This window comes from Delphinus delphis, chromosome 11, assembly GCF_949987515.2.
Source record: "Delphinus delphis chromosome 11, mDelDel1.2, whole genome shotgun sequence".
NCBI classification, from domain to species: domain Eukaryota; kingdom Metazoa; phylum Chordata; class Mammalia; order Artiodactyla; family Delphinidae; genus Delphinus; species Delphinus delphis.
The window spans coordinates 12,669,029-12,681,940 of record NC_082693.1 but is presented as its reverse complement, the minus strand read 5'-3'; the positions used below and the strand labels follow the sequence as shown (position 1 = coordinate 12,681,940).

Genomic DNA, 12,912 nt, shown 5'->3' with positions numbered 1-12,912 from the left:
TGAAATCTGAGATGGAACGGTGTAGCCTTCTGATTCCATCTCCTCGGGCTCTCCAGGATAAGTATTTAATCCCCACCATTCTCGAGGAGTTAGGAAACAAGCACATTACACTTGGGATTTTCCTCTTGGAGGAAGCCATGTTGCCAAGTCTGAGGTGCTCATGGTCTCCCATGAAGGGGGACTGGTCTCCTGACCCTGGGGCTTCCCTCAGCGTGGGAACAGCTCCGGAACCCACACTCTGTGACTTACATAGTTGATCCGGAAGTGTCTACAGGCCCAGGCATCCTGCCCTTCCTCTGAGATCATCTCCACTGTGATGTCTCCATAAGCTATGGGTTCTTCCGTGAATGGCCAGTAATGGTCACATTTCACCTGAGGGGACAATAGCACAACATTTTAAAACAAACAGGCTAGGGAGGAAATAGTCTGTACTCATTTAGGGAAAGCGAATGACTTGCCTCTGAAGCATTGTATAGGATTATTGTGAGGATGAAGAATGAAGCAAGTGGAATGGTTTCCAATAGACAGTAGGCATTCAATCCATGGCAGTGGCTGGTACAGGGTTCGCTGCTAAGTGGGGCTGACCCCACTAGGCACTTACCCGCCTTTTCTCATTACACTGAGTGAGCATGACAATAATCTGAGACTTCTGTTGTAGGACCATCTTCCAAAAGTCATTTCTGGTTTCAGGCAGAGGCCCCTGTGTGGCAACATACTCCTGGGGTGAGTTGTATCCCTGGAAGGTAAGTGACAAAGTTGTCACCTAAGGAGTTACAGTCAACACCAAATGCTGTTTCACACAAATGAGAAAAAACTGAAAATTTACTGGGGATAAAATGGCAAGGGATCATGCATGTATGAAATGTTTTCTCCTTTTTTCATCAAGGAGGCAGTCATAGTAGCTGACTGTATAAATCCATACGATTGGACACATTGGGGGGGGAAGGCTAGAAATCACACCCACACGTCTTTACAATAACAACCACTGTCTTTACAGATACATTTTAAAAGCACAGGTGCTCAGGTGGAGCCCTTTGAGTTTGGTTGCTGACACTGACATTTAAGCACAAGAAAGATGATCTTTAGTATAATGATCTACTTTCAATTTCACTAATCTTTTTCAGAGAAATTTGTATATTACTAGTCTCTGGGCTTCTTTTTTTCCCTATTCTTTTTTTTTTTTTTTTGCGGTACGCGGGCCTCTCACTGCTGTGGCCTTTCCCGTTGCGGAGCACAGGCTCCAGACGCGCAGGCTCAGCGGCCATGGCTCACGGGCCCAGCCGCTCCGCGGCATGTGGGATCTTCCCGGACCGGGGCACGAACCCGTGTCCCCTGCATCGGCAGGCGGATTCTCAACCACTGCGCCACCAGGGAAGCCCTTTTCCCCTATTCTTTATTCTAAAATGGAATAATGGAAACTGTTCTTTAGAGTGGGAGTGCTTAGTGGAGAACGGCTCTCTATTGAACTGTTTGACACATCCCTGAAGCCCTAATAGTCTTCCTCTGGCTGGGTTAGAATTTGGATGCCTGATTTTTAAAATTTTGATTACTTACAGGAATGTAGTTGGCATTGATGTAGTCTGCACCTTCCTCTTCATTCATGGAGATTAATCTCACTCGGCTAAAGTCATCTGTAAAGCATAAGGAGAAAAATATTAAAAGTCAGAGTGGAAGGGTGCAGCCACTATGAAGAACAGTATGGAGGTTACTTAAGAACTAAAAATAGAGTTACCATATGGTCCTGCAATCCCACTCCTGGCCATATATCCAGAAAAATGAAAACTCTAATTCAAAAAGATACATGCACCCCAATGTTCACGGCAGCACTATTTACAGTAGCCAAGACATGGAAGCAACCTAACTGTCCATCAACAGAGGAATGGATAAAGAAGATGTGGTATATGTACACAATGGAATATCACTCAGCCATAAAAAAGAATGAAATAATGCCATTTGTAGTAACATGGATGGACCCAGATATTATTTTACTAAGTGAAGTAAGTCAGACAAAGACAAATATCATGTGATATCACTTATACGTAGAATCTAAAAAAAAAAAAAAAAAAGATACAAATGAACTTGTTTACAAAACAGAAACAGACTCACAAAAAGAAAACAAACTTATGGTTACCAAAGGGGAAATGGGTGGGGAGGGATAAATTAGGAGTTCGGGATTAACAGATATAAAACAAAACAAATGAACCAGAAAAAAAAAAAATCAGAGTGGAAGGAAGACTTGTCAGGACAATTCTGTACCCAATAGCTGCACTCAGTGCCAAGTCAAATCGGTCAGTGATATGCTAGGTAGATAAAATTTATTTTAGCTCAATATTTTAGCCTATCTCAATCTTAGCTTCTGGTTTAAATAAATATATAAATATCTCCCCACCAATATCTCCTCCCCTCAGCCCTCCTTTCCTTGAAAGAGTGGTCTCCAGGTTTTTTGGGGATTGTGGAGAATATGTACAGGAACTAAAATATTTGGTAGGTTACGTGGAAGGCCATAGAATGTAGCCTAAACACAGGATTTCCATTTCACTCAGGGACATCCAGAGAATTCACTACTTTTGGGAAGCCTTGAGAAGAGAAGATGGAGTTGATGGTCTTTATGTAAACGGACTTCACATGAAAAAAGTAAATCCTGAAATGTGTACAGAAGTAAGGTGTTGTAATGATAATACTACTTAATTTTGTCAAGAACCTTTTTAAAGGAGGGAGTTCTTTTTCTAGAGCTTTGCACTTTTCCCTTCTTTCCCAGCTCCCCCTAGAGTGTAGCAGAGAGGAAAGTTAAATCTATATTGGAAGGTATTTTAATTGTCCTGTAAGTACTTTATATTACTTTTTCTTTGTTGCTTTTTTAAAAAAAATTTATTGGAGTATAGTTGATTTACAGTGTTGTGTTAGTTTCTGCTGTACAGCAAAGTGAACCAGTTATACATATACATATATTCACTCTTTTTTTTTAAGATTCTTTTCCCATATAGGCCATTACAGAGTACTGAGTAGAGTTCCCTGTGCTATACCATAGGTCCCTATTAGTTATCTATTTTATATATAGTAGCGTGTATATGTCAGTCTCAATCTCCCAATTTATCCCTCCCCCTTTTATCCCTTGGTAACCACAAGTTTGTTTTCTACATCTGTGACTCTATTTCTGTTTTGTAAATAAGTTCATTTGTACCCTATTTTTTAGATTCCACATGTAAGCGATATCATATGATATTTGTCTTTCTGTGTCTGACTTACTTCACTCAGTATGACAGGCTCTAGGTCCATTCATGTTGCTGCAAATGGCATTATTTTGTTCTTTGAATGTTGCTTTTATTACAAGATGCTAAGGAATGGCAGAATTTGCCAGAAGTAAGAAGAGAGGTTTTTTCACACCTTGCCTCCCTTTCCATTTGCTTCCTTCCATTGTCAATGAATTGACTGAAAATAGATTATGAGCACAGATTATCTTGCCCCTAATTTGGCGAATACTTTTTGATCTCCAAAAAGCCAAATGGTCGGTCTTTTCTGTTCAGATACAATTTATTTAAAAGCATAATTAATAAATTTTCCTCCATATGACAGGATCTAATGACATCAAACACCAATGTGATCAATGCAATCACAGAGATGGCTTTGAAGATAACAGACCGTTACTGGGTCTGGCCAGAGGTCCCTGAAACTGATTACTCTTCAGTAACAGCCCTTCAGCCTTTGGAAGACATGAGTAGGATCGGCATTATTGACAATCTTACATGGTAGGATGTTTGTGTAGCGATTTTTACATCGGTTCAGTGGAAGGTCTGCAGCGAAGTGTGGAATATCCAGTCCAATCAACTTCAACTCCTGTAAAGGACAGAGAATAGATTTGAGGTTCCCATACATGGTATGGATTGCATTCTTGTTCACATCAGTTTATTGCTCATACTGGATTATTCTTCACTTCCTGCCTCCAATAGAATGATCACAATTATCACACCCCCTTTGCTTTACGCTGTCACAGTGGCTCCCTTTTGGGGCAGAGTGTACTTCTCCATCCTACTGTTGCCACCTTGCTTTTGGCCAGTGACGTTGGGTAGAACTCACGTCCAATCAGAAGCTTTAAATGTGTTTGCTCAGCCTGGTTTGCTCTCTTGTGCTTCTGCCGTCTGCTTGCAAAGAACATGCCCAGGAAAGCTACTGGTCCCAGGATGAGAAGACACATGGAACAGACCTGACTCTGACCCACAGCCTGAAGTAGAATGATCTCCTCTGTCCCACAGAGCCACAAGTGAGAAAAATAAGTGTTGTAGGTCACTGAGGTTTTGAGGTCGTTTCCTATATAGCATTATTGCAGTAATAGCTGACTGATGTAATACATGAAGACCTTGGATAGCTAAGTGATCACTTGGAAAAGGTAAGAATTATGTGTATTACACTGAGGAGTATGGAGAATTTGAAAACAGAAGTAGGTTTCAGATTTTTGGAGGTACAAGGTAACTGAAATGTATGCAGTTTGCATAAATATTTCCTATTCTATGAGGAATTGTAGGTATTTCTCCTGAAGGCGATGAGCTTTTGAGAAGGCAGAAAAGGAGAGAGTGAGGAACAAGAAGTAGGGCACATTCTCCACGTTACAAGATATAGGATTGACAGTCACTAAAATCTGGTAATAAACCCCCAAAATAAGGATGACGCAGTAGTGGGTAGGCAAACCCTTCCATGAAAATAGGAACATCCAAGTATCTGTTTGTGTGTATCATTACTCATAAATTCTATTATCAGAAGGTGCACCGATAAAGCAATTTTTATATAAACAGACAACAAAGATACTTCAGAAAATCTATGTTACTGGAAAAGGGGGTTTCTAAGCTTCTATGACATGTGTCTGATAGGAAATAGGGGTTGGAGTCAAGCCACCTGGATTTCTCCGGGGGCATCAATTATTCTGTGGTCTACATAACTGGTGCTCCCTGGAATTGTGCAGCGCATGACCAATGCAGCAAATCCCATACAAATCCGAGGGCAATATTAGTAAACGGTCTGTCTAACCATCTAGGAATGGGGTTACATATATAGTATGCATTTTTCTGTAAGACTATTAAGTGAACAAGTAGAGACACCACTTGCTGGAAATTTAATTTACGTGTATGGGATGCTATTCTTCATGATTCCTCCCAATTATTACCTTAAAGAATCATAAGCTGGAGGAATACTTCTCTGGGGGAAGAATTTTGGAAAGTCTTTGAAAGAGTTTTGAAGGGAGTTGGAAACATTTGATGATGTTTTGAGAGATTGAGCAGGGAATTTTTTTGGTGTGTGTGCGTTCAGTGTCTTGATTCAAGTGCCCGTGCAAAGCAAATGTTGTAGACACCCAGTTCTTGGGATGTCTGCTACGTCCACATAGAAGTTCTTTGGTAGTTTAGCGTGTGTGTGTTTAATGGCATTGGAATGCAAGCTGCAGTCAACATGGATGAACTGATCTAATTGTCCAGATTTCTCTCTTCCTTTGATTTCTCATCACTGTTGGCTATCCAAGCTCACAAAATTGCGAGCTCTTGGCCCAAGTCGAAGTCAATCTTAAGAGAGGCATGGACATATATACACTACCAAACGTAAGGTAGTAGTGGGAAGCAGCCGCATAGCACAGGGATATCAGCTCGGTGCTTTGTGACCACCTAGAGGGGTGGGATAAGGAGGGTGAGAGGGAGGGAGATGCAAGAGGGAAGAGATATGGGAACATATGTATATGTATAACTGAGTCACTTTGTTATAAACAGAAACTAACACACCACTGTAAAGCAATTATACCCCAATAAAGATGTTAAAAAAAAAAAAAGACCAACTATGCTGACTTTGATCTTCAGTTTACAAATTTAGAAGTTTTTTTTCATCTCGGGCAAAACCCTTGCTTGCCAAATGCCCTTAAACAGAAGCTTGTCATTTTTCCTTTATAACTGTTTTTTCCATTTTAAAGGGTTGTCAAAGACTGATTATATTATTCTTATAAGAAACAAAATTTATTTTTAGCAAACTTCAACCAAATCAGTGTTATTTTTAGGTTAGCTCCTCTTGGCAGCTATAAGTGTACTTAAATGATGCTTCCATTGCTTAAAATATTTTGGAAATCTACCTCCTTCGGGGAGTGTCTTTATAGATAGTTTGTCAAAACATCTGGCTTATTTTGGTGGACCGCTTATAAACTGCAGGGTCTTGAAAAAGTATCTCAACTCTCGTTAACATCAGTTTAATTATCTGTAAGATAAGGCTAATAATTTTTCCATACCTCACTGGTATATAGTGACTATCAAATGGAATGATTAAACTCATAAATATTAATGCAGCACTATTGATCGTGATTGTGAAATGCTTCCATTATGATTCTTTGTTTGTTTAGCTTTGCCTGACTCCATAATTTCTCCCTCCTTTGCCATTTGTGCTAACTGAACAACTCTCCCCCAGTAAAGCCCCACTTTGAGGACAGACGGATAAGCCACAGGAAAAGCCCTCCGGTACCAAAAGAAACTGTGGAAACAGATTGAGGCTGAGAGCTGGAGCACATACGGAAGCTGACTAACTGATAGGACTTTAATTGTGTGTTGCCTCCCTGCTGTAAATGCCCTAAGTTGCTAAGAGTGACTTAATTGGCTGAATACTGTAAATGTAAATTGCCAAAGTTAAATTGTAGCAAAGCAGGAATGGCACGTATACACAAAATGCCTTGCAATCTTTTGTAATTCAGCCTGTCACTAAGTGGAAAATCAAATACTAAGTTTCCAGCCCAGTAGCTTTGCAGTTATTTTTTTTCCAACCACATGGAAACTCCAGAGACTTCAGTCTTCATGAAGGCGAAGTATGAGGTGATGGCCTGAAACCAACATAAGTCATTTTTGAATTTTGTTTTGCCAGTTTTGTTTCTAATATAATTTATCATTGTGGGGTTTTTTCTGGGTTACATAGTCATCCATAGTGTTGAATGATGATCCCTCCAAAGATATGTCCATGTCGGAACCCCCAGAACCTGTGAATGTGATCTTATTAGGAAAAAAGAGTCTTTGCAGGTGTAATTAAGAATCATAAGATAAGATCATCCTGTATTATCTGGGTGCCTCTAAGTCTAATGACAAGTGTCCTTATAAACGAGAGAAGAGGAGAAGCCATATGAGGATGAGGCATTGATTAGAGCTGTACAGCCATAAGCCAAAGACACCCAGGGCCACCAGAAGCGGCAAAGAAGGATTCTCCCCTAGAGCCTTCAAAGGGGGACCATGGCCTTGCGAACGCTTTAATTTTGGACATCTGGCCTCTAGAATTGTGAGAGAGTACAATTCTGTTGTTTTAAGTCACCAAGATTATGGTAATTTGTTGTGGCAGTCCCCTAGGAAACTGAAGCCAATGGCAGTATGTGTTGTGTTGGCTGTGTTTGAAGCATACGGTCTTGAAAAGTGGGGCACAAACGCACGCACTGTATGCCTGGGTTGCCATAGCAACATACCTTAGGCTGGGTGGATGAAACAGAAACTTATTCCTCATAGTTCTGGAAGCTAGGACATCCAAGAATCAGGTGCTGGCAAGGTAGGTTTCATTATGAGGCTTCTCTTGGTTTGTAGATGGCCACCGTATTACTGTGTGCTCAGATGATCTCTTCTTTGTGTGTATGTGGTGGGGTTGGGGAGAAGAGAAAGCAAGGTCTCTAGTGTCTCTTCTTATGAGGGCACTAAGTTCATCATGAGGGCCCTATCCTCATGACCTCATCTAACCCTAACCACTTCCCAAAGAGCCCATCTCCAAATATACCATCACACTGGGGCTTGGACTTCAACATATGAATTTGGGAAGGTGGGGTATACCTTCGTTCCATAACATGTACCACATCTTCTCGGAAGAGCACAAGCTCTATTCTGGCTTTAGAGTCTGTAACAATGTCAACAGGTGATAAGCATTTGTTGTTTACTTTCGGATGAGGTTGGACATTAGAATCAGATGAGATAGATGACTAGATTACAGGACAAGTCAGGAGAAACAATGTGACCTGTGTTGTGGCCAATGAAAGGTCCAATGGGATAGGGCAACGGCTAGTTACTTTTCAGGTAAACGCAAAGGGAGAAGAAAGGATTTAGAGCAAGGTATTTAGTGATGTTCTGTATTAGTTCCCTAGGGCTGTCATGACAAAGTGCCACAAACTGGGTGGCTTAACACAGGGGTCCCCAACCCCTGGGCCACGGACCGGTACCAGACCACGGCCTGCTAGGAACCGGGCCGCACAGCAGGAAGTGAGCGGCGGGCCAGCGAGCGAGCAAAGCTTCATCTGCCGCTCCCCGTCGCTCCCATTACCACCTGAACCATCCCCACCCCCACTCCCACCCCCAGGCCATGGAAAAATTGTCTTCCACGAAACCGGTCCCTGGTGCCAAAAAGGTTGGGGACTGCTGGCTTAACAGGAATTTATCATCTTATAATAATGAAGGCTTGAAATCCGAAATCAAGGTGTCAGCAGGGACATATGCCCTCTGTAACCTGCAGGGGCTCACCTCTTCCTAGCTTCTGATGGTTTGTTGGCAATCCTTGGTTTTCCTTCACTTGCAGGTGCATGACTCCAATCTCTGCCTTTGTCATCACATGGGATTCTCTCTCTTTGTCTCTGTGTCTTCACATGGCTATCTTTTCATAAGACCCTAGACATATTGGATTAAGAGCCCACCCAACTCCAGGATGACCTCATCTTAATTACATCTGCAATGTCTCTATTTCCAAATAAGTTCACATTCTGGAGAACTACGCAATTAGGGCTCCGACACCTATAACAGGTACTCTGAAGGAAGAATGGGAAACTTGGACACCTGATGTAATACTGGGTAAGAAGGATGTCAACCTCAGGACAGTCTAGCAATAGCTAGTAGGGCCCTGGGCTCCAGGATGGGTAACGTTCCAATCACTAGACAAATTACTAGTACAGGCACTTGGAAACAGAGACCAAAACTTAGGCAATGAGGAATGAGAGCAGAGGAAACTCAGGTCTGGGAAAAAAGTAAGACCCCTTCTGTAAGAACTGCTGTAGAGCGTGTGAGTTGACTTATTTCAGCAATGCTGCAGTTAGATCTCCAGGGAACTGGACTGAAACGCAAATAAAAACAGCTACAGTGACTTCCCTAGTGGTGCAGTGTTAAGAATCTGCCTGCCAATGCAGGGGACACAGGTTCGATCCCTGGTCTGGGAAGATCCCGCATGCCGCGGGGCAGCTAAGCCCGTGAGCCACAACTCCTGAGCCCACGTGCCACAACTACTGAAGCCCTCATGCCTAGAACCCATGTTCCACAACAAGAGAAGGCACTGCAATGAGAAGCCCACGCACTGCAGCGAAGAGTAACCCCCACTCCCCGCAACTAGGGAAAGCCCATGCACAGCAACGAAGACCTAATGCAGCCAAGAAAAGAATAAATAAATAAATAGTTAAGGTTTAAAATAAAAACAAAAACAGCTACAAATGGGAGCTACTACCAGAAATCAAAGATCATCTCCTATGAACTATGTGGCGAGTGATATAGTTTTGTTCTAACCTCTGCAGCCACATCTCCAAACAAAGGTAGCGAGGGCTTTCCTAGCATCCTGATCAAACACAAAGTACAGAAATTAATGGCAAAATTAACAATACGTGCTATGTCTTATGGGATCTGAGATTCCAAGCTCTAAATTCTGGCTTTTTGAAACGTTCTCAACATGAGACAATAGAAATGAGAAATTGAATCTAATCCCCGAGTCCCAAACCTCCTTAAGAAAAGATGTATATTTTCATCAGAAGGATAATCAATCTTTCCAACAGATCTGAAATCAGATACAGAGTGAAAAAGGAATTTATTCAATGAATGCAAATTAGCAACTCGTGTAGCTTCATGTATGCCTGGTACTGGTAATACATGTAAATCCAGACAGTTTCAATTTGCATGATGTTTATAAATGACATAATGTCTCAATATGAGTGTGATCTTTCCATGTCAGTGTCAACATGAATACAGGTATTAAGCATTAATAGAAACAGAACAAATAACTGTCCGATACTGAATTTAGCTAGCCCAATTGATTCAGTCATCTCTATACCCTCTTGGGGTCCCATTAGAGCAAGAAACATTTTTTTTTCTTAAGCCTCCATTAATTATCAAGTTCAGGAAAATTTGAGGGCTGCCACGTGAAAGGTTTGACATTCACCCTGAAGTCAGGTATGAAAGTACAATGGGTCTTTGAAAATAGATGGGGTTACTCTGACACTGAACCTGAGGATGTGCGGTTGGGTGGAGTTGGAGGTTGGCAATTCCTGGGAGGCTGTCAAATGAAAAAGGAAGTGAGTCAGACCACTAGGTCACTGCTTAAGCAAATGTTAGTCCAAAACCTACAGTCTGAGCCTGTGATTTAAAACAGACTTCTGGAGAGTAATTTGTATTTTCTCACCAGAGCAGAGATACAACATCAGGACTTGGCACGAAATAAATTACATATTTGACCAATGATGTTCTAAGAACAAAGGGATATGGAAAAATATCCTTAAAATAAACAAAAATTACTAAACACATGTTCAGGTCATGGAGTGATGGCTGATTTCATGAGTCAGCTTGGCTACTCATAGCGCCAAGTTGCTTGGTCAAATATCTGTCTAGATGTTGGATGAAGGTATTTTTTTAGCTGTAATTAACATTTAAACCAGTAGACTTGAGAAAGCAGATTACCTTCCATAATGTGAGTGGACCTCATCACTCAGTTGAAGGCCTTAAAAGATTGAGGTCTCCTGAGGAGGAAGGAATTCTACTTCCAGATTGCCTTTGGACTTGAGTGGCAACATCAGCTCGTCCCTGGGTACCCTATAGATTTCAGACTTGCCAGCTGCCACAGCTGTGTGAGCCAATTCCTTCAAATAAATCTCTCCATCTATCTATCTATCTATCTATCTATCTATCTATCTATCTATCTATCTATCAGCTTCTATCTTCTATTGTATTATCATATATAGGATCTTCATATTATAAAATATAATTATATAATAATCATATAATATAATTATATAATAATATAGTTAACATATATATGTATGTATATATATGTATAAATGTGTATATACATATATATATATATATAATGTATATGTCTCCTATCGGTTCTGTTTCTCTAGAGAACACTGACTAATATGTAAGAATTATAAAGCTTCGATGTAACCTTGTCCCCAATTTAGTCCAGTGTCTCTCCATGGAATACCACTGGCTTGGGACAATTCTTTATTGTGTGAGACTGTCCCACTCATTGCAGAACACTTAACATTGCTGTCCCTTTCCCCATTAAATACTACTCCCAAGCCATTAGGATGACCACACACCCCCAAACGCCCCCTAGGGCACTGCCTGGTACAGGTCCAGCTGAGAACCACTCTGTGTTCAACTTACCCATTCTAGAGATGAAGAAACTGAGGTGATGAGAAACTGATTTTTTCCTGTATTAATTAGTGGCAAAGCAGTAGTGAGGATCCAGGTTTTTGGACTCTCAGTTTGGTACCTTCCTATCTGCGTTATAAATCCTATGAAATAAGCTTGCATGTGTTCATTTATACCTTGAATATATAGAAGCCCTCAGCATATTGTAAACTGAATATTTAGTCATAAAATTGACCATTCAACTTTTCACATTTTTGAAGCAGCTGAAGCTCAGATCTAATCACTTATTGCGTGGTCCTCTCTTTGGGTATAATGCTCTTGGTTTCTGGTTTACCCACATGGTACCAATAAGAACTGTCCTTTTCTTCCGTAATTCTGCCCTCCCAGGCTGCAGACAGTGTGAGCAGACATCATGAGCCATGCCAGCCAATCAGAATCCTCCCCTGTTATTTTTTAAACTACGAACAAGAAAGACAGTCAATGACTCCCTTTGGCAACCATAGGTGTGATACTCCGAGGCTGATTGCGGTCGCATTTTCCACTATGAGAAAGAGGTTGGTTTGCAGCCAAAGAAAGTGAGGCCAAGACAAAGAGAGAAGTAGAAATGAGAAATAAAAAGAAGGGGTCTCTTCAGGTGTGTGGCCCCTGATTCCAGCCATTCCTGAGACTGAGCTGCTTCCCTGCTCTCCTCCTGGTTTAGCTATTCAACCTTTCCTTTGATTATATGAGATACCTTAGTTATCCTTTGAACAAACTCCCTTCTTCTTTGGTCTAAACTAGTTTGAATTGTATTTCTGTCATTCACAACTGAAAAAAATATTTTCTTTTTACCAGAAAATGATTCACTGAATTTCTTTTTATAATGATGCAATTCAGAAGCACAGTAATAGTTACACTGGGGTTTGATGACATGAACTGGGGGTACTCCTAATCCTTCCAGGAGAGGCAGTGACCCTGGCTGTTCCACCAAGGTCATATCATCTGGTAGGAATTAAGAGACTGTGGCTGGGCTTCCCTGGTAGCGCAGTGGTTGAGAGTCCGCCTGCCGATGCAGGGGACACAGGTTCGTGCCCCGGTCCGGGAAGATCCCACGTGTCGTGGAGTGGCTGGGCCCGTGAGCCATGGCCGCTGAGCCTGCGCGTCCGGAGCCTGTGCTCCGCAACGGGAGAGGCCACAGCAGTGAGAGGCCCGCGTACCGCAAAAAAAAAAAAAAAAAAGGTAAAAAATAGAAGGTGTAACTACAATATAATTTTTATCAGAATTATCTAGATATTTATTTTCTTCTGAGTTTGGGCTTATGTTTTCTTATAAAAAGTGTCCTCCTTTCGTTGGTATACTCTTCTGAAATGCCATCCTCACCATAGATCTCCATTTCAAATTGAGTTTCTGTTCTTCGAGCTATAGCATTTGGTGTAGCATTTATAACTTCTCATGTACCTGCGTACAATGGATGACTGAGCCAGGCTTTATGTGGCATTTCTCGTGACACAGGTGATAGTTTGGGGGCTTTGTATTTGATAATGTATAACAT

At 41.4% G+C, this 12,912-nt stretch overlaps 1 protein-coding gene across 1 annotated transcript in view; it reads right to left on the bottom strand.

Annotated features, from left to right (window-relative positions):
- Positions 1-12,912, bottom strand: part of PTPRO (protein tyrosine phosphatase receptor type O) — a 233,036-nt gene that overhangs the window by 16,279 nt on the left and 203,845 nt on the right. The window contains exons 21-24 of the mRNA XM_069541225.1: positions 3,744-3,834; positions 1,555-1,631; positions 602-736; positions 250-372 (exon numbers count right to left, since the gene is read on the bottom strand). Coding sequence (XP_069397326.1) covers positions 250-372; positions 602-736; positions 1,555-1,631; positions 3,744-3,834 — 426 coding nt within the window. The remainder of the gene's footprint in view (positions 1-249; positions 373-601; positions 737-1,554; positions 1,632-3,743; positions 3,835-12,912) is intronic.